The sequence below is a fragment of the Chiloscyllium punctatum genome, chromosome 3 (genome assembly GCF_047496795.1).
Source record: "Chiloscyllium punctatum isolate Juve2018m chromosome 3, sChiPun1.3, whole genome shotgun sequence".
In the NCBI taxonomy this organism is placed as follows: Eukaryota; Metazoa; Chordata; class Chondrichthyes; order Orectolobiformes; family Hemiscylliidae; genus Chiloscyllium; species Chiloscyllium punctatum.
The window spans coordinates 43,621,739-43,646,550 of NC_092741.1; the positions used below are offsets into that span (position 1 = coordinate 43,621,739).

Consider the following 24,812-nt stretch of genomic DNA (forward strand, 5'->3'; position numbering starts at 1 on the left):
TTCAATAAAATTGGACACCAGACCACATAAAGAGCCATAAGGCAGATGACAAAAGATGGTCAATGGACTACGTTTTACAGAAAGTATCAGAAGAGAAAAAAAGACAGACAAATGAAGGGTTCATGAAGGGATTGCACTGACCAGGGCCTTAGTAGCTGCTGAAAGCATTGCCACCAACAGTAGAGTTATTTTAAAATCTCCAGGATATAGAGAAGTACCAAAATTAGTGCAAAATTAACATTTTTCACGAACTATGGTTAGAGAAAGTTACAAAGATAGAGACAAGCAAGACATTTGATGGATTCAAAACCAAGAAAGAAAATTAAAAAATTTATGTGTTCCTAAACCCTAAGCAAATATCAGTCAAAGAGCCCAGTGATGATGGGTGAATGGGACTTGTGTGCATTGAGACACAGAAAGGAGAAATGAAGGACCTGAAGTGTGTAGCAAACAGAGTGTGGGAGCAGTATATTAGGATAGCCAATACAGAGTTGTACAGCATAGAAACAAACCCTTCGGTCCAATTCATCCATGCCTACCATGATTCCAGGTATGGAGGGATATTCTTTTGAGGACTGTTATTACTTGTTATTTATATAAACGATTTGGATGAAAATTTAGGAGGCATAGTTAGTTGGTGTCATGTGATGAACACCAAACTTGGTGGTTATAGCCAAGAGTGAAGAAAGTTATCCAAGATTAAAAAGGGAGCTTGATCAGTTGGGCCAATGGGCTGAAGCGTGGCAGATAGTGCAAACAAGGGCAAAACTTACGTAGTTAATGGCAGAGTCCTGGGTAATGTTGTCAAATGGAGAGACTTAGGGGTTCAGGTACATAGGTGCATCCCAAGTAGACAGGGTAGTCAAGGTGGTATTTAACACACTTGCCTTCATTGCTCACAGCATTGGGTATCAGACTTGAGAAGCATGTTGAGGTTGTACAGGACATTGGTGAGGCCCCCTTTGGAGTAAACATGTACAGTTCTGGTCTGCTATAAGAAGATTATTATTAAATTGGAGAGGGTTCAGAAAGGATTTACCAGGATATTCCTGGGAATGGAGGGTTTGAGCTAGAGTGAAAGGCTGAATAGGCTGGGCTTCTTCCCCCCGGAGGATCGGAGGTTGAGAGGTAACATCATAAAGATTTATAAAATCATGAGGGGCATTGGTAAGGTGAATAGCAAAGCTATTTTCCTTAGGGTGGGGGATTTCAAACTAGGGAGAACATTTTTTAAGATGAGAGAAGACAGACATAAAAGAGATCTGGGGGGCAACATTTTGATACAGAGGATAGTTTGTGTGTGAAATTAACTACCAAAGAAAGTGGTAGATGCAGGTACAGTTATAACATTTAAAAGACATTTGGAAGGTATATGAATAGCAAAGGTTTGGAGGAATATGGACCAAATGCAGGAAAGTGGGACTAGAGTGGTTAAGGAAACTTGGTCGGCATGGACAAATTGAACCAAAGAGTCTGCTTCTGTGCTGTAGCACTCTGTGACTCTATGAGGGGTGGAGTAGCTTCAGTTTGTGCTCAATCGAATTTAGCAGAGCAAGTGGAAGCCTTATTGCAACATAAGATTCTTAAGGCATTTGACATGGTAGATGATTAAAGATTGTTTAGCTTTGTGGGAGAGTTCAGAATCAGAAGGCATAATCTCAGAGTAACAGGCTGCTCACTTTAGACACAGATCAGGAGGAATTTCTTCTCTCAAAAGGGGTGTTAATTTGTGGAATTCTTTACCACAAAGGACTGTCAAGGCTGAGTTGTTAAGTATGTTCAAGGGCTGATAAGGACAGATTTTTAAGCAATAAGGGAATCAAAGATTATGGGGAACAGCAACAAAGTGGAGTTGAAGATTATCATCAGGGATTTTGCCCGAAACGTCGATTTTTCTGCTCCTCGGATGCTGCCTGACCTGCTGTGCTTTTCCAGCACCACTCTGGTTTCCAGCATTTGCAGTGCCCACTTTTGCCTACCTTAATGTCTTACCATGCATCTCACCATCAAGTTTTGGTGTCATTTCTTGGGAACCACCTTGAGACGCTATTACTCTTTTAAAAGTGCCATACAAATGTAAATTGTTCTGGGATCGGGTGAGAGGATTATCAGCAAGGATACCTGTCAAATTCTCTATTTGTCTTCGAATAATACTATCGAATATTTAAACATTGATTAACAGGCAGAACAAAAATCTAATCTGAAAATATTGAAAAACCAGAAAATCCTCACTACTAAAGTGGTATCAATTTACCACGTATTCAAGTTTCGCTCTAGGACTTAAACACACCAGCCACTACCTCAGATGCAAGAATGTTGGCAAATCATATAAAACTGACACACAACAGAATTTATTTTACATGGGAGGGAGATTTTGTAACTTTGAACCTAGTATTATGCTAAATATTTTTATGAAAGTTTATCAGTAAGTTTACTTCAACCAGAAACTCAAAATTAGTTTTTCCTGTCACAAGTTCGAAACATTTGATCTGAGTGAAATTCTGGAAGTGTTCTTTTAATTTACAAGATTAGCAGCAAAACAGTATCAATATTTTTGGAAATGACATACAAATGTAGTGTATATTTCATCAGCTGATACAGTAATTTCTCATTTTCTAGTAGTGTTATCATAAGCTACTTTCTATTTACATATTAATGAGAGTATGAAAGATGCCTATTTCGTTGTCATGATTATTTCCCTGTCATTAAGGTGAAGATGTCATAAATGTTTCACTGATATTGTAATTGAACAATAAGCTCCTAAAGGCTACATACTTGAATTTTCATGGGCTGTCGACACTCTAAATAATCAGTTCCCTGTCACCAACTGTTTCAATTTTCCTTTCTCACTTACCCCGTCTAACAGTAGCATTTTATATTGGAGCATTGACAATCCCTGTGCAGCTGCATAATTTTACAGGTATTACTCGCCAAATGCCCAGTCTTGATATCAGAGTCCAGAGCACACATGCATAGGGTAGAATCTTTGTCTCAAAAAACAAGTGTGGATGGCAGCCTAAAAGCAGAATGTATTTCCCTAAAGGGACAGTTTCCTCATCCAGCTGTGTTATTCTCAGTGCATTGTATATTCACGCGTGGGCAAAACATCAAGTTTTATGGACAGGTGAACAGCAGGTTTTGTCCCCTGCCAGATCCTTCCAGACTCCACATTTAAAAGGCACACGAACAAATGTGCTTCGTCATTTCCTCCAACTCCAAACAGACCCCACCACCAGGGATATATTTCCCTCCCCACCCCCATCAGCGTTCCGGAAAGTCCACTCCCTCCGCGACTCCCTCGTCAGATCCACACCCCCCACCAACCCAACCTCCACTCCTGGCACCTTCCCCTGCAACCGCAAAAAATGCAAAACTTACGCCCACACCTCCCCCCTCACTTCCCTCCAAGGCCCCAAGGGATCCTTCAATATCCATCAGAAATTCACCTGCACCTCCACACACATCATTTACTGCATCTGCTGCACCCGATGTGGCCTCCTATACATTGGGGATACAAGCCGCCTACTTGCAGAATGTTTCAGAAAACACCTCTGGGACACCCGGACCAACCAACCCAACCACCCTGTGGCTGAACACTTTAACTCCCCCTCCCACTCCGCAAGGACATGCAGGTCCTTGGCCTCCTCCATTGCCAGACCATGGCAACACGACGCCTGAGGAAGAGCGACTCATCTTCCGCCTAGGAACCCTCCAACCACAAGGGATGAATGCAGATGTCTCCAGCTTCCTCATTTCCCCTCCCCCCACCTTTTCTCAGTCCCAACCCTCGGACTCAGCACTTCCTTCTTGACCTGCAATCTTCTTCCCAACCTCTCTGCCCCCACCCCCTCTCCAGCCTATCACCCTCACCTTAACCTTCTTCCACCTATCGCATTCCCAACGCCCCTCCCCCAAGTCCCTCCTCCCTACCTTTTATTTAACCTGCTTGGCGCACGTCCCTCATTCCTGAAGAAGGGCTTATGCCCGAAACGTCGATTCTCCTTCTCCTTTGATGCTGCCTGACCTGCTGCGCTTTTCCAGCAACACATTTTTAAGCTCTGATCCCCAGCATCTGCAGTCCTCACTTTCTCCTAGCACTTGATTTCTGCAATCCATCTCTAAACACCCCAGAAGTCAGTGACAAGGCAAAAAGCAGCATCATGGTTCAGCAATGCCTCCTTCAAGGTTCTTTGCTTTAGGGACAACAACAGACCATCTTGACTGACAGAGGCAGCTTAACAGGCATAGCTGCAGAGGTCAGTACCCCTGGATAGTACAAGAAAAACTGACTCCAGTGCCACAGAATGATTTGCTGTGCTCTGCCAGTTTATGTTGCACTGTCTACTCAATGCATCTTGCTCCTAGGAGTCTGAGTTAGCACTATAAATTTGCCATTGCACATGAGACACACAAGACCCTCATCAAATTTCATCATCCTCCGTCATTTAATTGCAGCTACCAATGCACCACACTGGTACTGACTCTCACACATCTTCTAGGATTCAGACTTAAAATATGAAAGAAGTTATACAACACTCAACAGTTCACACATCACCAGCTCACTGATCTTTCTTCACAGCTGGAAGAATATACATATTTGATCAATTTTCATCAAAGACTTGTAAAGGATGAGGACAAAGTCACAAAACATAGCTTTGGAATGAACACCTCAGTTACCTCAGGCAGAACATAATATAATGCTGCATTGATTCACATCAACTCTAGTTCTTTGATGTTACTAAACTCAGAATCCCTAAACTCCTAAGTCCCCGATACGACATTCTTTTTACGAGTAATACACAGAGAATTACAGCTCTGGGGATTGACATCTTACTTTGTTTGTATCAATGCAGACATAGTGCTCAGGTATCCACATCAATGTCTCTTTCTTCTTCTCTCCTTCACAGATGAACGTGCACAAAAAAAGCACAATGTGCATAGATCAGGAGAATATGCCTGACTTGGGCTTCTTTCCCCTTTGGAGAGACAGAGGCCGGCGAGTTGCCAGGACAGAAAGGGGATCATGCATATGTTGAAGAGGAGAATGAGTATCTACAGCCATCAAATGAGAGACACTCCACGCAGCTACTCCCAGCTGCACATCAAGCACCAACCTTTATAAAATCTTGGGTAAGGGTGCTGGCTCCTGGGTCTAACAAACCTTGATGTTTTTCAAAACAGCTTGCAGATCATACACTGAAGCCACGACTGAGAGAAAGGCCTTAAATCCCAGGTCCGTCTCCAAAGCATCTGGCAGAATACCGAGGACGAACAGTCACAGGCCTTAAAGGACGCTCCATCATTGGCCTTCGTCCCCATCCTTCATCAGGACAGCAACGCATACTTCAGTAGACATTCTTGTCAGAGATGATTCAGGGTCACATTCTGATGAGACAGTACTAACATGAACTTAATAGAAAAGAAAGAAATGGGCTAAGGTCTCTGACACTTAGAGGACTGATAGAGACCAGGCACCTATTGAGGCCTTCGAACTTGGCCAGTAATGCACAGACAAGCAGGTGAACATCCATAAAAGGTACCAGAGATCATATGGAGACTGAAGCATATGGCAAAGATGTTTGCCCAAGTTCTGTCTGATGTTGCAACTCTAGCACACAAGTACATGGCTGCCTCCATGGACCTGCTGATGGGTGTGATGAAACCTCATCCAGCAGAACAATCAATAACTACCAGATGTCCTCGGGGACCTTTGCTTCATCTCCTGAATCATGGACATATTCATAGACTGGCTAGGCGAGAGGGAGCTATGTACCCCAACCCCCATTGGATCAGGCAGATGCTATTGCACACCAACAGGGAACAGGATCAGACCTCTTTCTAGCAGAGGCCCAAGCACCTCAGCAGATCAGGCTGAGGAGGTTACAATTACACAAGAGACCCCCAGCAGTCAAAGCAGTCTAAGCCCCCCACCACCATATGATTGACAGAAGGATAAAATAACATTGAATTCACTCTGGTGTCAAGTGGCAACATTCTGTAGCATTATATTTGATATAAATATAACACTTTGTGTGAGAGTCCTGTAATCTCTTCATATCTGTTAAGACTTCAGACTATTTATATTTTCCTTGCAAACTACCTTGAGGAATGTTGACCAGTCTAGCCCCTCAAGCCCTCATGTGCAGTAGTGTAAACAATGCTGAGCCTTTTGTTACTCCTGTCCTCTGGGAGGAACAAAATCTCTGGAAAATGAACACTTAAGTTTGGTGGTTGGGTTTCAGGGCTCAGTCAGCATAGTTATCCAAACCAAGCAATCCTTTAAAAGGCAGGAATATTTTTGTGTAAGTAAAGGTTCAGAGTTCTGAGTTTTCTCATACATTAATGTTAGGTCATTCCCCTCAAATGTAGTCGTTATAAGATTCTTTTGGGCCCATCTGCTTTGTCTCATTACTGCCCAGACTTCTTCAGTATCCTCATTGTCGGGGTGATTCTCCATCAAATTCCCCTTTTACCTCATTTAAGGAAGGCCAATCTCTCTAATTTATAAGATATTTTCTAATCATTGAGCTATGCTGTGCAGGATGCAGCAAATAATCACTAATCTGGAGACTTTGTACAGAGCGTATTTGAGACTTCATATCAAATGACCAAAACAAAGACGCATCTTCAGAAGACCAACTACCTGATCAATGATGGTCCTTACAGATGGACAGGCAGCATTGTTGCACTGTTCAGTGTCAGCCAGAGGGTTGCTCAATGGGTCATTAGTTATATCTTCTGGGAGTATCCCTTGTAACCACAAGCCTGCTCTGAAGATATGGAGAGAGTAAACATTCATGTAATCTGGGAATTGTGTAGAATTGCCAACGTCATGACAGCTCCCTGGACAATGGGTACCCAACTGCAGGAATTGTTGTCTACGGTCACAAATGAGCTGGTCACTGAGGGATTGAAAGCCCTTCCTGTTCTGAAATCTGGCTAGGAGGTTTGTAAGAGTCTCACGGACCTTTGTAGCTGATGGAAATCAGCACGAACTGAATATTTGACCATTCAGGCACCTTGATTCTATGGATTTGCATTTAGCTGAAAAATAAACTGCATTGCTTTCTAGTGAGGGCCATTGGTGAACGCACTTGTTGGCTGTCAATTGGGAGGTGTCGCACATATCCCAACTTGAGGTTTCAAAGGAACCTGTGATTACTAAGTTCAATGCCTCTGTGTGATCTTAAGTGCCACTTCAACAGTGTTTTGTTCCCACTCAGCCCTTTTTCTATAAACCTAGTCTGTTGAGCCTCCTTTTCAGTCAAGGCCAACTTTACATTCCATTTCATTAGTTGAGCCCAGCTTGACTGCCTGATAAAATTTGATGAATCATCCTGTGCGGTTGCCTACCCTAGGCAGGTTTAGGAGTCCAGTCACTCTTCACCTCCTACATTGTGCATTTAACGACAGCAAGCAAAGCTATCTGGATATCATTGAGATTTTCCATGAGTTGGTTAATATAAAAGGCTTCATTTCTCACAATGCAAATGTCTGCTCAAAGAAATGCCTTAGTTAGGAATGAGCCAAGTAATGAAAGAAATTTGTACTGATTGGAGCACAGAACAGATCACATAGGCTAAGAAGATTGTACCAGTGAACTTACTTTCAGGAGTTTAGGGTGTTGAATGGACGTTCAATGCATGCCAATAAATGTAAACAAGGCTCTAGCTGACCTGCTTGCAAGTTCCAAGAACATAATAGCAAAATTCAACCCCCATTGAGAAACTGAGTTTTTTCCTCCCACTTAATTAAACTCCCCTGTGCACCCTTCCAAAGGCTCTGATGGGCTCAGAAGATTCTTCCCATTAATATCATAAGTTGTTAAGTTTGGGAAGCAGACTACAACAGTAATATCTATAGAGCACCTTGAACATGGAAAAACTTTTCAGGGCAAAGAAAATAGTGTTGAGTCCAGGCATCAGACAATTTTAGGAAGGGAGGCAATAAGCATCAAAGAGATGGGTATCAAGGAAAGCCTGAGAACAGTGTTGACCAATTCATTGGCCACAGTGGCCAATGAAAAACCAGATAGGATTCACTGCAATTCTAACTCATATGTAAAGAGTAATAGGCACCATTGAGAGACATATTCACACAGTATATGTATATGCATCCTTAAAAATCGTTCAGTCATTTTAGATTCAAATTATGCAAATAGGGACAGAAAATAAACAGAAAGGCAAATGGAACATTATTCTTTGTATCTTCGTTCGCAGGTATGTCATGCTTTAGCTACACAAAGCTATGCCTAGACCAGACTTGACATATTTTGAGCAATCCGGGCACTCGCAACCTAGCAAAGTTACATTGGCCATGGAGGATTGTAGTGTATGCTCACCAGAATGATATCTGGACCCCAAGGGTTACATTATAAGGAGTGATAATACAAAGAGACTGGAGACAAAAATCAGACAGTTTCAGTGGGGATGTCAAGCTTCCTTGTTATTAATATAATAACAATGCAGAAAAACACAGATGAATAGTGATAGATAAATTAGAAAAAAAGGTGATAGTGTGAGTTACCAAGAGAGGTTTTGAAGAGCTTTAAATGGTAGTGAGGACAAGGTAATGAGGTCTTGGGAGGAGTGTCCAGAAGGTAGCGTCCACATAGCTGACAGCTGCAAAGATCACAGAAAAAGCCTAATCATTTAATCAGTTAAATAGTTTTGACACCAAGTTTTGACAGTGGAATTTATCACTGTATTACAGGCACGAGGTGGACAGGAGAAAAGTAATTGTGTTCTTATCCTCCCTAAAATAAGCAAAGGGAAACCAAAAGATCAAGTAGGCAACTAAACACATCCACAATTAAATATCACTGAATTGTTTCTTTGCAGCTTTTTTAACATACACACCTGCTGACCCCTGGATTTCTGATATCTCCACAGATCTCACCTTTGAGAAGAAATTTTGCTGACCAGGATTGTATCCTTTAAGTGCTTCATGAAGCTTCTGTAAACACTGCACAACCTTTCTCTGGTGGTCATCAGCTTTTAGGTCGCCTAGACTGACCAACAATTCGTAGTGCTCTAAAGGCCCTTCAACACTTGATGCAAAGGCAGAACCTTTCGACTGAAATCCTGTATCAGGTGCAGCATTGTTTGTTGCTGGAAGAGCATAACCTAAAAAGAATTCATAAGCCAAAATTATTACTTGAATCTTTGATTTTGCAGTCACAGCTGAATGAGTGCTTCATATTTTTGAAACTGAGGACAAACCAGTTAGTTTTAAGATTACTCCAGTCAAGTTAATCCAGTCTGCAACACTGAATATCCAGCACAATATAAGCAGATATCTAATGATACTCATTACAATTTCTGGTTTTTAACCATCACTACATTGCCTTCGAAAATTTTTGAACTAAAATATCCAGGGAAAAAAACACAAAACCTTCCGAACGATATGTCACAGTCCAACTTGTCTTCTGTACATCAAATTAGAAGTAAGCCAAGTAATACTGTTTTTTTTTTCTCCCCAGGGCTTGTACTTTTATGTAATTTTTAACATATTAAGATGTCCCAAGGTATTTCACAGGCATATTATGACACAAAATAGGACATCGAGCCACAGAGGCAGGAGCTATATGAAGCAAAGATGAACAAAGTTTGACCAAACATGTAGGTTTTAAGGAGCATCTTCAAGGTGGCAAACAATGTAAACAGACAATGGGATTTAGGGCAAGAATTCCAAAGTTTGGGGCTAGAAGGTAAGGCATGGATACCATGTCTAAAATGGAATGACAGTTTATGGTGGAAACAATGGCTGTAACCTTCCAAATATATAACGGGAGAAAATTTCTGATAAATATGGGATTCAGACAAGGAGCTTGACAAATTAGAGACAGTACAGACATTGAGAATCAATGGTGAGATAAAGCTGAGCATCATAATCGTACATGTGGAGACTGACATTGCATTTTCAAATGACGTTTTAAGCAGAAAAGAAATAGAAGGGGGTCAACAACAGATCCTTGTGGGAGACAGGAATTGACTGCATGTGAGCAGCAAGAGAAGTCATTATTCTGACAAGAATGAGATAAGAATGGAAACATCCAAGTTTAGTCCCACACAGCTAGATGGCAGTGGAGCTGCATTGAGGGAAGTTGGCATGGTTAACCCTTGATAAAAACTGAAGAGAGGCAGAAGATGATAAGGACGGATAGTTTACCTTTGCCATGTAGAATGCATAATGTTGTTTTACTTTGGCAAATGCCATAGTACTGTGAGAGAAACAATTCTGAGGAGGGATACAAAATGGAATTTCAAGCAAAACAGACACGGACTTTGGAAGGCAACAACATATTCATACGACAACTCCGGTCTATAAAAGAGCCCATCACCAAATGCAAAATGTATGAAGCAGAAGGAGGCCATTCAGCGCCAAGAGCATTTCCTGCCATTCAATTAGATCATGGCTGATCTGATGGTAACCACAAATCTTCATTCTTCATCCAAATTCTTGCAATAATCCCCATAAACACACTTGGCAAAAAAAGTAAAATCAAACACAGGGTCTTTCAGAAGAGATGGCAGAAAGAGGGATATTCAGCATGGACCTGCTTCTTTGGGTCCAGCAGCTTCACAACCTAATGCCTGCTTTCAGTGAACAACCAGAATCAAACCAAACCAGAGAAAAGCTGAGCTAGAAGAGCTGGCCACTCCCCTTTCATTGTACAAGTGTTTTCTTTTAAACTTGAAAGCCTTTTGCTTGAGTCAGTGTCTGTAGTTATAATCAAATTGGGTCTAAAACCCTTCAAACCTCGACCTCTTGGAGTCTGTCTGTGTAGGTCCCCTCTGAAAAAACAAACAAAGACAACACAACCTTCAAGGAGCAGCATCATCACAAGGAGCTACAAGGTTTGAGCTACAAGGAGAGGCTGAATAGATTGGGGCTGTTTTCTCTGGAGCTTCGGTGACCTTATAGAGGTTTATAAAATCATGAAGAGCATGGATAAGATAAATTGATCAGGTCTTTTTGCTGCGGTAGGCTGAGTCCAGAACTAGAGGGTATAGGTTTGGGGTGAGAGGGGAAAGATTTAAAGGAGACCTAAGGGGCAACTTTTTCACACAGAAGGTGGTGCATGTATGGAGTGAGCTCGACAGGAAGTAGTGGAGACTGGTACAATTATAACATTTAAAAGACATCTGGATGGGTATGTTAAAATGAAGGGTTTAGACGGATATGGTCCAAGTGCTGGCAAAGGAACTAGATTAATTTAGGATATCTGGTAGGCATGGGTCTGCTTCTGTGTTGTACATCTCTATGACTCTACTTCTACCATATTTTCAGGAAGACAGAGTTCCAAAGGCTCTAAGCCTTCTGAGAGAGAATTTCACCTCATCTCTTTTAGGAGGGGTGGTCCATTCAAAATAAAGATATGTAGTTCTAGATCAGTCCGTAACAGGAAGCGTCCCTTTCATCCCTACCCTGTCAACAGCCCTCAGGAACTTACATTTTTAAAGCAAGTCAGCACTTGCTCTTCTAAATTTCAACAGATATAAGCCTGTTTCTGTCCAACCTGCCCTGATATTAATCCAATAAATCTTCCCTGAACTGTCTCCAACGCATTTATATCTTTCCTTAAATAAAGGTCAGTTAGCTCAGTTGGCCGGTTTTCAATGCACAGTGACACCACCAGTTGGGGTTCAATACCCATAACAGCCGAGGTCACCATGAAGGCCTTTGCCTCTCAATCTCACCCTCAAGTTAAACTCACCACTAGTCATCTCTCTCTCTTGAAATAGAAGGCCTATGATTGTCTGGGATTATGACAACTTTACCTTTAGCATTCTTGATGAACGGCTAATGCCCAAATCATCAATTCTCCTGCTCCTCAGATGCTGCCTGACCTACTGTGCTTTTCTGGTGCCACGCTTTTCTGATCTCCAGCATCTGCAGGCCTCACTTTGTCCTGTCCAATACTATGTACTACTGTAGATGTGGTCTGACCAGTGCCCTGTATAACTGAAAGATAACCTCCCTCCAATATGTGATACCACTCCCATTTACTTTTTGTCCCTGCAAACTAACCTTCCGCAATTCATACACATGGAGACCCAGAACTTCTGTATCTTGGAGCTCTGCAATCCCTCACCATTTTGATAAAATGTGCTGCTTTTTTATTCCTCCAGCCAAAATGAAAATTTCCACAATGTTTTCATATTACATTCTAATAGCTGTGCCTTTTCCCATTCACTTAACCTTATATTTCTCTGTAGCCTGCTTATGACCTCTTCCCAACATAGTTTCCAACCTATCATCAGCAAATTTAGCTAACATACCTTGTCCCCTTCTTCCAAGTCATTTACTTATGACATCAACCGCTGAAGCAGGCTGGGACTTGAACCAAGGTCACGTAGTTCAGAGGTAGGGACACTACCACTGTGCCACAAGAACCCCTTCTTACAGTACCTGGCATTTCCATAGCAGTCTGCCATCCAATTACTAACCAAGGTCTGAGTCCACTTAGCTTGTGAGATCAGACAAGGTCAGGCGTTTTCAGACTATAACTAAATAGTCCGCACATCGATTTATGTGCATACCACTCGTCATATCTTGTCATTCCAAAAAAGACCCATGGATGTCTTCTCTTTGCTTTCAGTTAGATCATAAATCTTCGACTCATGCTTCTGTACTAGTTTACACACCATGAGATTTTATTTTCTGCAACAAGCCTTGATGCGGCACATTGTCAATGCTGGAAATTTAAGTACACTACAACAACAATTTCCCACTGACCACAGCATATTATCGCAAAGAGTTCCAACAGATTGTTCAAATGTGATTTCCCTTTCACAAAACCATGCTGACGGTGCCTGATTACTTTGAACGTACCCAAATGCACTACGATAACCTCTTGGTTAATACTTTCAAACATTGTCCCTATGATTGAAGTTAAGCTAACTGACCTGTAGTTTCCTGGTTCCTGTCTCCCTGTCTTCTTGAACAAAGGAATCACAGACACTACCTTCTAATCTAATGTGACCAAACCTGAAGCAAGGGAATTTTAGAAAACCAAAACCAATGCACCAACTAGCTCATTAGCCACTTCCTTCAAGACCCAGGATGAGGTCCATTTGAATCCAGGCATTTATCAATCTGCAGTTCCATTTCTCTGATGATTATAATTTTCTCATCTTGCATTGCCTGATTTATCACTGCTTCTGGGATATTACATGTATTCTCTACATAAAAGCTGATGCAAAATACAGTCAAGGATTTTATCAAAATATGCAATGTCCTCAGTATATCTGTCTGATGGAATCAGGTTAACAGAAAATATTACCTCGGTTCGTGTACTTAAGACCTATTGCTTGTCTCAAATAAATAAGGATAGCTACAGGAAAATAAAATTACAAACCATCAACCATATAATGCAACAAGCTGAAACCCTAACCCTCTTTTAAACACTGCCACACACACAAACAAAAAAAATGTTTCAATGATGGAGGAAAATGCAACAGCACCAGTCCACAGGATTCAATGAGAAGTTCTTTTTGCTTTCCAAGACCTCTCTACACTAACTCCACTTTCCAGACTTTGGACCCACAGCCTTGAATGTCATGACATTTCAAGTGTTCATCCACATACCTTTTAAAGGACATGAGGTTCCCTTCCAGGCAATGCATTCCAAATTCCCACACTCTGGCGTACAACTTTTGTTCTTCAAATTCCCTCTGAACCTCACACCTTTCATCTTAAAATTATGGCCCCTCACTATTCACTTTTCAACCAATAGGATCTTTTCTACCCTGTCCATGCCCCTCAATCTTATTCATGTCTATACCCCTCAGCCTTATCAGCTCTGAAAAACAATCCGAGCCTATTCAGCCTCTTCTCATAGCTGAAATGCTCCATCCCAGGCAACAGCTTGGTGGCTGCCCCTCCACAGCAATCACATGCTTCTCATAGTGTGGTGACTAGAACTGCACAGTCGAGCCAAAATTTTGTACAGCTCCAACATGGCCTCCCTGCTCTTACAGTCACATGCCACAACTTACAAAGGCAAGTAAATTGGCAGCACCAGTGACTGGGCTGGTCAATTCCTAAAGGCCATGGCTGCTAGAATAAGTCTATGGCTGCTAGAATAAGTCTATGGCAGACAGTGATCAAATCAATGAGCGAGAAAAACAGAGCACTCATCCTCACCAATCTGCCATCACAGATGCATCTGTCCATGATAGTATTGCTAACAATGACCACTGTACTGTCCTTGTGGAGACCAAGTCCCATCTTCACATTGAGGATATCATCCATCATTCTAAATGGGACAAATATTGGACAGATGTAGCAACCAAAGACAGTTTAAAGAACTTTATGAATGCCCTATAGCTGTAGAATTGTACTCAAACAACCACAACCTTGTGATGTGGCATTTCTCCACTCTACCATTACTACCAAGCCAGCGGATCAGCTCTCGTTCAATGAAGAGTGCAATAGGGCATTCCAGGGCAGCAGTAGCCATAGCTAAATCAAGATGTCAACCTGGCGAAGCTAGAAAACAGAACTACTTGCATGCCAAAGAGGATAATTCGCAAATTATACACAAGGAGGAGGGATTCCACAATCAATGGATCAGATCCAAATTCTACAGTCCGCTGTATCCAATCATGAATGATAGTTAGAGAACCTACTGGATGAAAGAGGCCCCATAAATATTAGATTAGATTAGATTCTCTACAGTGTAGAAACAGGCCCTTTGGCCCAACAAGTCCACACCGACCTTCCAAAGAGCAACCCACCCAGATCCATTCCCCTACATTTACCCCTGACTGATGCACCTAACACTATGGGCAATTTAGCATAGCCAATTCACCTAACCTGCACATCTTTGGATTGTGAGAGGAAACCGGAGCACCCGGAGGAAACCCACACAGATATGGAGAGAATGTGCAAACTCTACAAAGACAGTCGCCCAAGGCTGGAATCGAACCTGGGTCCCTGGCGCTGTGAGGGAGCAGTGCTAACCACTGAGCTACCATGCCACCCTAAAAATAGTTGGTGTCTCATCCTGAAAGCATGATTCTTGGCTCTCTAGCCAGATTAGATTCTCTGCAGTATGGAAACAGGCCCTTCGGCTCAACAAGTCCACACCAATCCTCCAAAAAGCAACCCACCCAGACCCATATATTCTTGTCCTAATGATGGGGCCAATCTGTTCCAGAACTTCTACAGCCACTGGCATCTACCCAACAATGTGAAAATTTACCAGGTATGTTCCATACATGAAAAGCTAGACAAACTCAACCTGGCCAGTTACTGCCCCATCCATCTACTCTCAATCAGCAGTAAAGTGATGGAAGGTGTTATCAAGAAAGCTACCAAACAGCATCTGCCTGGTAAACCCAGTTTGGTTCTGCCAGGGCCACTCGGTTCCTGATCTCATTTCATCCTTTGTTCAAACATGGACACAAGAGCTAAACTGATTGAGAGTAAGCTGCCTTTGACATCGAGGCCATATTTGAGCCTGTTTGGCATTAAGCTCGACTGGATTCAATGGGAAATGGGGAAAAGCTTTCTGCTGCTTGAGTCATACAAGCATATAGGAAGATGGTTGTGAGTGTTCAAGGTCAGTCATCTCAATTCCTTAAAAACATAGGAGACTGGAGCAACAGTAGGCCATGTGACCCTTCCAGCCCATTCTGTCGTCCAATATGATCATGGCTGATCATCAAAGCTCAGTAGCATAATTCTGCCCTCCCACATATCCTTTGATCCCTTTAGCCAAAAGAGTGATATCAAGCTCCTTCTTGAAAACACAATGTTTTAGCCTTAATCACTTCCTGCGGTGAAGAATTCCAGAAGTCTCTGGGGTGACAGTGCCCTCAGCCCACCTATCTTCACGACTTTCATCAATGACCTACCCTCCAACATAAAATTAAACACGGGAGTTTGCCAACAATTGCACAATGTTCAACAATATCCAGGCAGCACAGTGGCTCACCGTACCAGGGGCCCAGGAACAGTTATACACTCTGGTGACTATCTCCCAGTGTCTGCTTGAGTTTCCTCCAGATGCTCCAATTTCCACATGTAGTCCAAAGGTGTGCTGGTTTGGTGGATTGGCCATGCTGAATTACCCATATGTACGTTAAATGGATTAGCCATAGGAAATGCAGGGTTACAGGGATAAGGTAGGGGGTTGGGTCTGGGTTGGATTTTCTTCAGAGGGTGATGTGGACTTGATGGACCGAATGGCCTGCTTCGACACTGTAGTGATTCTATGATTCTAAGTGTCCCGTGTTCTTAATTACTTTATTAGCCTGTCCTGCCAACTTCAGCGATTTGTGGACAAATACCCCAAGATCACTGTGCATCTTTGAGCTGACAAACATCCTGCCATACAGTGAGTCTGCCCTCATATAAAATCTGGTTTTATATGTCTCATCGATTGTCACAAGTGAGGTGCTGGAAGACTGGAGGTTGGCTAACGTGCTGCCACTATTTAAGAAAGGTGGTACGGCAAAGTCAGGAAACTATAGTCTGGTGAGCCTGACATCAGTGGTGGGCAAGTTGTTGGAGGGAATCCTGAGGGACAGGATGTACATGTATTTGGAAAGGCAAGGACTGATTAGGGATAGTCAACATGGCTTTGTGCGTGGGAAATCATACCTCACAAACTTGATTGAGTTTTTTGAAGAAGTAACAAAGAGGATTGATGAGGGCAGAGTGACAGATGTGATCTATGTGGACTTCAGTAAGGCATTCGACAAGGTTCCCCATGGGAGACTGGTGAGCAAGGTATATGGAATATGGGGAGAATCTCATGGAATATGGGGAGAACTAGCCATTTGGATACAGAACTGGATCGATGGTAGAAGACCAAGGGTGGTGGTGGAGGGTTTTTTTTTCAGACTGGAGACCTGTAACCAATGGAGTGCCACAACGATCGGTGCTGGGTCCACTACTTTTTGTCATTTATATAAATGATCTGGATGTGAACATAGGAGGTATAGTTAGTAAGTTTGCAGATGTTACCAAAATTGGAGGGGTAGTGAATAACAAAGAAGTTAACCTCAGAATACACCAGGGTCTTGATCAGATGGGCTGAGGAGTGGCATATGGAGTTTAATTTAAGTAAATGCCTGGTGCTGCATTTTGGAAAAGCAAATCAGAGCAAGACTTATACACTTAATGGTAAGGTCCTCGTGAGTGTTGCTAAACAAAGAGACCTTGAAGTGCAGGTTCATGGGTCCTTGAAAGTAGAGTCACAGGTAGCTAAGATAGTGAAGGCGGCGTTTGGTATGCTTTCCTTTACTGTTCAGAGCAGTGAGCATAGGGGTTGGAAGGTCATGTTGCGGCTGTACAGGACAATGGTTAGGAACATTGTGTGCAATTCTGGTCTCCTTCCTATCAGAAAGATTTCGTGAAACTTGAAAGTGTTTAGAAATGATTTACAAGGATGTTGCCAGGGTTGGAAGATTTGAGCTACAGGAGAGGCTGAACAGGCTGGGGCTGTTTTCCCTGGAGTGTCTCTCAAATTCTAATTTTCCCTCCTTCCCAATTTTTTGGTCATTCTTTACGGTTTTGCATTTGTCTTCCTTGTTGCAATGCATTCAGCAAACTCATTCACGACAGCTTTGCCTTCAACACCATAATCCCTACCAGACTAATCTCAAAACTCCAGAGATCTCGTCACCCACAGATCTCAATCAATGGTGATCAACAACAAGCAACTCCTCCATGATAATCCTCAACAACAGCTACTCAAGGACGCATTCTCAGCCTCCTATGTACACTCATGACTGTGTAGCCAAATTCCATACGAATGCTATCCAGAGGATCGTTGACAAAACCACTACTGTAGATGAGATATCAAACAATGACGACTCAGAATACAGGGAGGAGATAGTGTCATGAGAACAATCTCTCCCTCAATGTCAGCATTGACTTTGGGAAGAAAGGAGGGAGACACGCCCCTATCTACATTAACAAAGCTGAGGTGGACAGGATTGAGAGTGTTAAATTCTTTGGAGTGATGATAATCAATAATCTGTCCTGGACCTCCCACACAGATGCGACATTTGAGACAACACCATGCGTCTTCTTCCTCAGGTGGCTTAGGAAATTTGGCATGTCCATAACGACCCTCACCAACTTTTACAGATGCACCATAGAAAGCATTCTATCGAGATGTATTACAGCCTGGTTCAGCAACTGCTCTGCCCAGGACTTAAGAAAGTACAGAAAGTTGTGTGCGCAGCCCAGACCTCATGGAAGTCAACCTCTCATCAATGGATTCCATTTACACCTCTTGCTGCCACGGAAAGGCAGCTAACATCAAAGTCCCCTCCCACCCCAGTACTACCCTCTTCCATCAGGCAGAAGGTACAGAAGCTTGAACACACATACCAACAGGTTCAAGAACTGCTTCTTCCCTGCTCTTATTAGACTGCTGAATGGACATCTCTAACTTCAAATCTAATGTGCATTTTGTTTTGTACCTTGGTAACTTTGTAAACCTCATTCTGTCTAAATGCCCTATGATCTGCCTGTACTGCCTACAAAACAAAACTTTTCACTGTACTTAAGTAGGTGACAATAAATCAAATCAAAAATCAAGTCCTGTGTATTCTGAAGTATCCCCATAAATAGCTGGAACTGGATCTCTATTGATCTATTTTTTAATTTGTCAATTCACTTTAACCGGTCTGCAAACAGATTTTAATAATTTCCCTTATTGAAATTTTGAAAAACTGTCTCAAATCCACTCCTCTCTCCCTCAAACCAAATGTAAAAGTCAATCATATTATGATCACTGCTATCTAATGCATTATTACTGCAAGTTTGTTCATTGTAGTCATAGAGTCTACAGCATGAAAACAGATCCTTCAGTCTAACCAATCCACAGCGACCATGTTCCCAAACTATAATGTGGAGGTGTCAGGGTGGACAAAGTTAAAAAAATCACACAACATCAGGTTATAGTCCAACAGGTTTATTTAAAGGTACTAACTTTTGGAGTGCTCCTCCTTCATCAGGTAGCTGTGCAGCAGGATCATAAGACACAGAATTTATAGCAAAAGATTACAATGCATGACACTATAATCTTCTGCTATAAATTCTGTGTCTTATGATCCTGATCCACAGCTGCCTGATGAAGGAGCAGTGTGACCAAACAAAATGAATCCCACTTGACTGCATTTGGCCCATTTCCCTCCAAACTTTTCCAAATCATGAACTTATCCAAGTACCTTTTAAACTTGTAAATGCACCTGCATCCATTACTTCCTCTGGCAGTTCTTTCTAAACACAAACCACTCTGTGTAAAATAGTTGCCCCTCATGTCCTTTGTAAATCTTTCTCATCTCACCTTAAAAACATGCCTTGTAATTTTGAAGTCCTCCATCCTAGGTCAATCACCTTATCCAAGTCCCTCACGATTTTACACATCTCAATAAAGGTCACCTCTCAACCTCCTGTACTGCAGTGAAAAGAATCCCAGCCAGTCCAGACTATTTTTACATCTCAAACCCTCCATTTTTGCTGAATTCTCTCCAGTTTAACAACATCCTCCCTATAATAGGATGACCAGAAATACACACAGTACTCCTGAAGAGGCCTCACCAATGTACTGTACAACCGCAATAGGACATCCTAACTCCAATACTCAAAGGTCTGAGCAATGAAGGCAATTAATCCTATTTCACTACACAAAAGAAGATCCATCAGACCCTGCTGTCCAGTAGACTCCAGAACAAGCTGTTCTAAGAAACAGTTCCAAAAGCATTCTATGAACTCCTCCTGTAGGTCATCTTTGCCCAGCTAACTTTCCAGTCTAAATGGAGATTCAGATCTCCCATGATTATTGTTGTGCCCTTCCGACAAGCTCTCATTACTACTTCTTTTATAATCTACTGTACTACTTGGATACTGTTGTGGAGCCTGTACACGACTCCCACAAGTTACTTGCTGTCTTTATCACTTTAACCCAAACCACATCTTGCTTTTTGGAAGTTGGGCTGTGCTTCTGTTGTGCTAATGTCATCATTAACAAGCCGAGCCATCACTTGGTTGATTTACCGAGTTTTCTATCCTGGCTAATACAAACATAGAAAATAGAAACAGGAGTCGGCCATTCTGTCCTTCGAGCTATTGGAGATGTGTGAGAAAGAAGGCAATGTAATGAAGTACAGCACTCCAATGGGGTGGGGAGGTGGGGATGGGGGTTGGGGGTTGTGGGGGAGGTGGTGGGGTGTTGTGGTCTCTCTGCAGTAGAAAGGATGAATCCAGATGTCTGTGTTGCCTGCCCAGTGCCAAGGTTCAGGACAGTTCGTGACTGGGGAAGATCCAGTTGTCATTGTCCGCATAGGCAACAATGATATAGGCAGAACAAAGATTTGTCTCTTTGGATTTATCACATCTTCCCAAATTTGATCCCTTGCCCTCAGGATTTTAAACTAAATAGTTTCTGCTTGCCGAGGAACACTGGCCACAACATGGTTCAAGTGGCAACCATTCCATCAATGCAAATCCCACCTTTCCAAATACCAGATGGCCCATGAACCAGAACCCACTCCTCCCACAACCAAGCTTTAAACCAGGTATTAATCTTTACAAGTTAATTTGCTCTATGCTGATTTACCATTCAGAGATTCTGAACTCTGAAATGCTGCTTAATTTGAGGCCTTGCCCTTCATATCAGCTTTGCACAAACTTCTTTGTTCTGCTAAATTATTCCCACATTACCACTATGCCACCAGCTACCCATAAAGTAACTACCTCAGGAAGTCCCACAATGCAACATTGCACTTAAGGAAACACTGCTGTCAATTTGGAAAGCTCCACAAACAACAATGTAATCATGACTATTCAGATAATCTGTCAGAGACTTAATTTGATTGCAGTTTTAATTGTGGTTAGGACACTATTTCTGAGTTCCATGGAATGTCTCACATAACATGAAGGAGCAGAGGGATCTTGTTTAAGGTCTCATGCAAATTATGGTACCTCTGACAGTTTAGCAAAACTTCAGCATGTCAGCCTAGATTGTGCACTTAGTTCTCAAAAGTAGATCTTGAATTCACAGCCTTTTGACTCAAAACTGCACCTCAATACCATCTGCTAGAAGACTCTGTAAAATCACCTTGGAATGCACATTGCCATAGACTAGCAATCTCACTCTAAGAGTAAAGTGGAGGATGCTACTATTTCACACGTAACAGTCTCATTTTGTTGGACTACACATTTGAGTCCAGAATCATCAAAGCCAATTATTATTTCAAATATAGCTATGCTAATGGGGCCTGAGACATAAAGTTAAAATGTGCCTAAAGTAAATGTAAAAACAAATCTAACTCAAAAGGCACTTCCAATTCAAATCATCAGAGCATTTAAAGATTTCAGGCAAAGTTTTTGCACTTCTATGATGCTTAATTCAAAATCACTGGATAATTCACTTTTTTTAAAGCGCTGAAATGGATTAAGTCCTTCAGTGTACATGTTATATTGAATAACCACTTGGAATAATCCTGTAAGTAAACTGCCAGTGTTAAATACTTCAGAGGATGGATGGGGAATGGGGTATTGAAAATGCAGTCAGATACAAGGCTGGACAAGTTGGAGTACCTGAAGAATGAGCTAAAATGGGCTGAATGGCATTTTCTGGTCTGTTAGCATAGCAATTGTTGAACTCTGATGTAATTTGAAATCTGAACCACTTAGAATACATACAGACATACAATTTGTCTGAAACCACAAGTGTTGTAAAAAATTGTTAATCAAAATCCATCAACTACTAATCAATTTTCAAGTAGCTGCAACAGTTCCATTAATCAAGTCAAAAAAATTATTTGGAACCCACAGCCCCATGAATAGATTAGCATCTGAATAGCCTTGACCTTTAGAGTTAATCCTTTAATCCCTTCTCACCTATTTTGAAACATTTCTACAGGAACCTTTCTTTATTTTGCTCCTTTAACGAACATCTGCCCAGTTTCATATTAACTTTCTGCACATTTTTTCACTCATTGCTAATCATTCATTTTTACAAGTCTCCTAATTTAAGATGCCTTCCATTGCCAATACCTTCAAGAAGACGTTCACATAGGCTCCTTTCGAGGGCCCCTTTGTAAATAACAAGGAGTAGTGTGAAGGACTGCCTGATCAGGATGGGTCTACAAAACAAATGTCAGAACTAGCTGGACTCCCAATACTTGGTAAAGAAAGGGAAACAGACTGTTCAACACCCATCCCCCAACACCCATCCCCCACCACCCATATTGCAAACTTTTCACCTGCTATGTTGCATCAGATTGTGCTGTCTGTACCCAACTTCAGTTCAAATTTAACTTGAGAAGATACTCTCCCGCATTTGTGTGATTGCTTTTGCCATTGTAATTTGTTGAACCAGCCACAACTTTTAATGTGCTGAAAAATGTGTTGCCGGAAAAGCGCAACAGGTCAGGCAGCATCCAAGGAGTAGGAGAATCGACGTTTCGGGCATAAGCCCTTCTTCAGGAATGTGTGTGCTACCTGCAGACAGAGGTGCAGGCATAGTTGAATAGAGATAATAGCCAGAAAATGAAAAGGAGAAATTTCGCTGAATAGACCAGTTCCTCACTTGAGCTTTGTTTGAAACAAGTCAAAAGCCTAAAACAGGATAAGAGAAGTACGGACAGAGCTCAACCATTAGGTTAAGCATTCATTTTAAAAGGCATAGCAGTAAAACAAGCAACAAGGATTCATCAGTGACGACATCCCTTGGGAGGATGTAAGAGCTTGCAACCATAGACATTTATAAACGAAAAAAAGAATTAAGATCCATTGGGTTCTGAAAAATACACTGCTGGCATTTGAAGAGTTCTCTCTTCAAGAGGTAATTATGCTTAAGAGCCACTATTACCTTAATATATTTGATTCTGCTCAAGAATGTAAGTAATGAAGGAAAGCATCAACCAAATTCCTTTCCAGTTAAGAGGGGCTGGAAATTTGAAAGGAACTATTTTTGTTGCTGGATGAAATAATGCACCCAGATACTAGAAGCTGTTAGAGTGTCTCTTGAAACTTGCCCCATGGCAGGTAAATGCGTGGTATAGTATTTACAGAAAACAAGGTCTCCAATTTGATCCCAGGACACATGGACTTCAGCCAGGATTATTGTGGGACTGCTGTAATTGTGTCTGGTTTTATTGAATTGGTTTGGGGTGGTGGTTTCGGGTGGGTGGGGGGGGGGGGGGGGGGGGGGGGGGGGGGGGGGAGGGGATGGTGGAGAGAGTTGCAAGAGCTGGGTTTTGTCTCTGAATGCCAACGCTGCAATTCTAGCCCGTAAGCAAGCAGCTATGCAGAATAGACAAGGACAAGGAAACGGTCAGAGAATGACTGCTTGATAAAATACCTCTGGAATTCAGAAAATAAAAAGAGAGAAGCCACCATGAAAACTCACCCAAACACAGCACCATTATTTAAGAATAATTACTCACATGTGCCCCCACCAACCCCGGTCTACCTGCAGCAAGTTTCTTTCAACTTCAGTATGAACCTCAATGGCAAAAGGCCATGAATCCTTGAATCCTGTGGTTCTGAGAGATATATCCGAAAGAATGCATTGTGCTTGTACTCATTAATTTGCAGATCAAGTACCATTTAAATGTGGGACAGAGCATCTCACCAACTACAAACATCTCAAATGGATTTACTTACATTATCAATAGCATTTCTGGGCCTGTCACAATTGTGTGGTTTTTGCACTTGGTATCTTTTCATGTCAAAGTTATGTCCATGAGTAAAACTCATGACCCCTTTTATCTGACGGGTACCCTTTTCTGTAACGTCCTTCGTTAAATGATACTCTCCCAAGAATAATAACAGTAAACATATTTGCAACCAGCCACTTCATACTTGTCCTGGCAGTCAGCCGGCCATGGCAAAAGGCTTTTGAATGTTCGATATCGATGCATTATTTGCACTGCTTTCAATGACAGCTCTCAGGATTCAAAACCTGATCACTGGAGAACCTGCCTTCGTGAGAAGAATCAAAGTCTTATAACAATGTTATTCCATGCCAATGGGCAATCAGAACTTTGTGCCTCACTGTATGTCAACTTGAAACTGCATAAGAAAAGCAAAGGTCCACATAATGACTATCTGAAAGACAAACTTATGAACTATGCAGTCAATAAAACGGTGGTAAACTAAGAACACCAAACAAATTGGATGTAACATTTTAATCGTGTCTAATTACAAACAGCAAGTTTGAAAGTACATAAATTTTGCCTCTTTGCACAAGGGTAAAGACTTAGCTGCCATTCAGGGAAAAAGTGAAACTAAGATGCACTTCTGCACATGGAAGGAGAAAAAGAAAAATCTCACTGTTCTCTCAAGCTATCTAATGAGCAGCATTTCCACAACTTGGGAACCATTCAATGTTTGGTGCGTGATTGAATATAGCTTTAAAAGAGAGCCAGGTTTGAGAAACTATATTATAAATATGGCAAAACGTGGTTGTGGGGAATGCAACTTCAAATGCAGTTTCAATTGCTTTTAAGAATAGTTCTAAAGTGCTAAGAAACAGCCTGTCTAAAAAGAAAGCAGCTTTTACTGCAGCACATCCCACTACTTGATTCAGGCACAGTATACTCTGGTACTTGATTGTAAAAGCATATGGGGACAAACATGCAGTTTTCAACTAATGGAAAAAGACATTCTATGCAAAATTACAACCTGGTCAACAACTGAATCATTACAACCCTAAGGCACTCCTCAAATAGATTGCAGGCTCTCTCAAGATGATGGAGTTTTTTTAGAAAGTTCCAGAGTTCTATGGCTGCAAAGTTTCAATTGCAAATGAAAGGATACATTTGAAAGATCTA

General features: G+C 41.8%; 1 protein-coding gene across 3 annotated transcripts in view; it reads right to left on the reverse strand.

Moving 5' to 3' along the window:
* The window catches only part of afg1lb (AFG1 like ATPase b), a 171,934-nt gene that overhangs the window by 119,479 nt on the left and 27,643 nt on the right, over nt 1–24,812 (reverse strand). The window contains exon 2 of one of the 3 annotated variants that reach the window (XM_072552390.1): nt 8,899–9,125. The exons of 1 other annotated variant lie outside the window; for it this stretch is intronic. In XM_072552390.1, the coding sequence (XP_072408491.1) occupies nt 8,899–9,125 (227 nt within the window). Of the gene's footprint in view, nt 1–8,858; nt 9,126–24,812 lie in introns of all 3 variants that reach the window. One more of the 3 variants, XM_072552401.1, reaches the window with a different exon arrangement.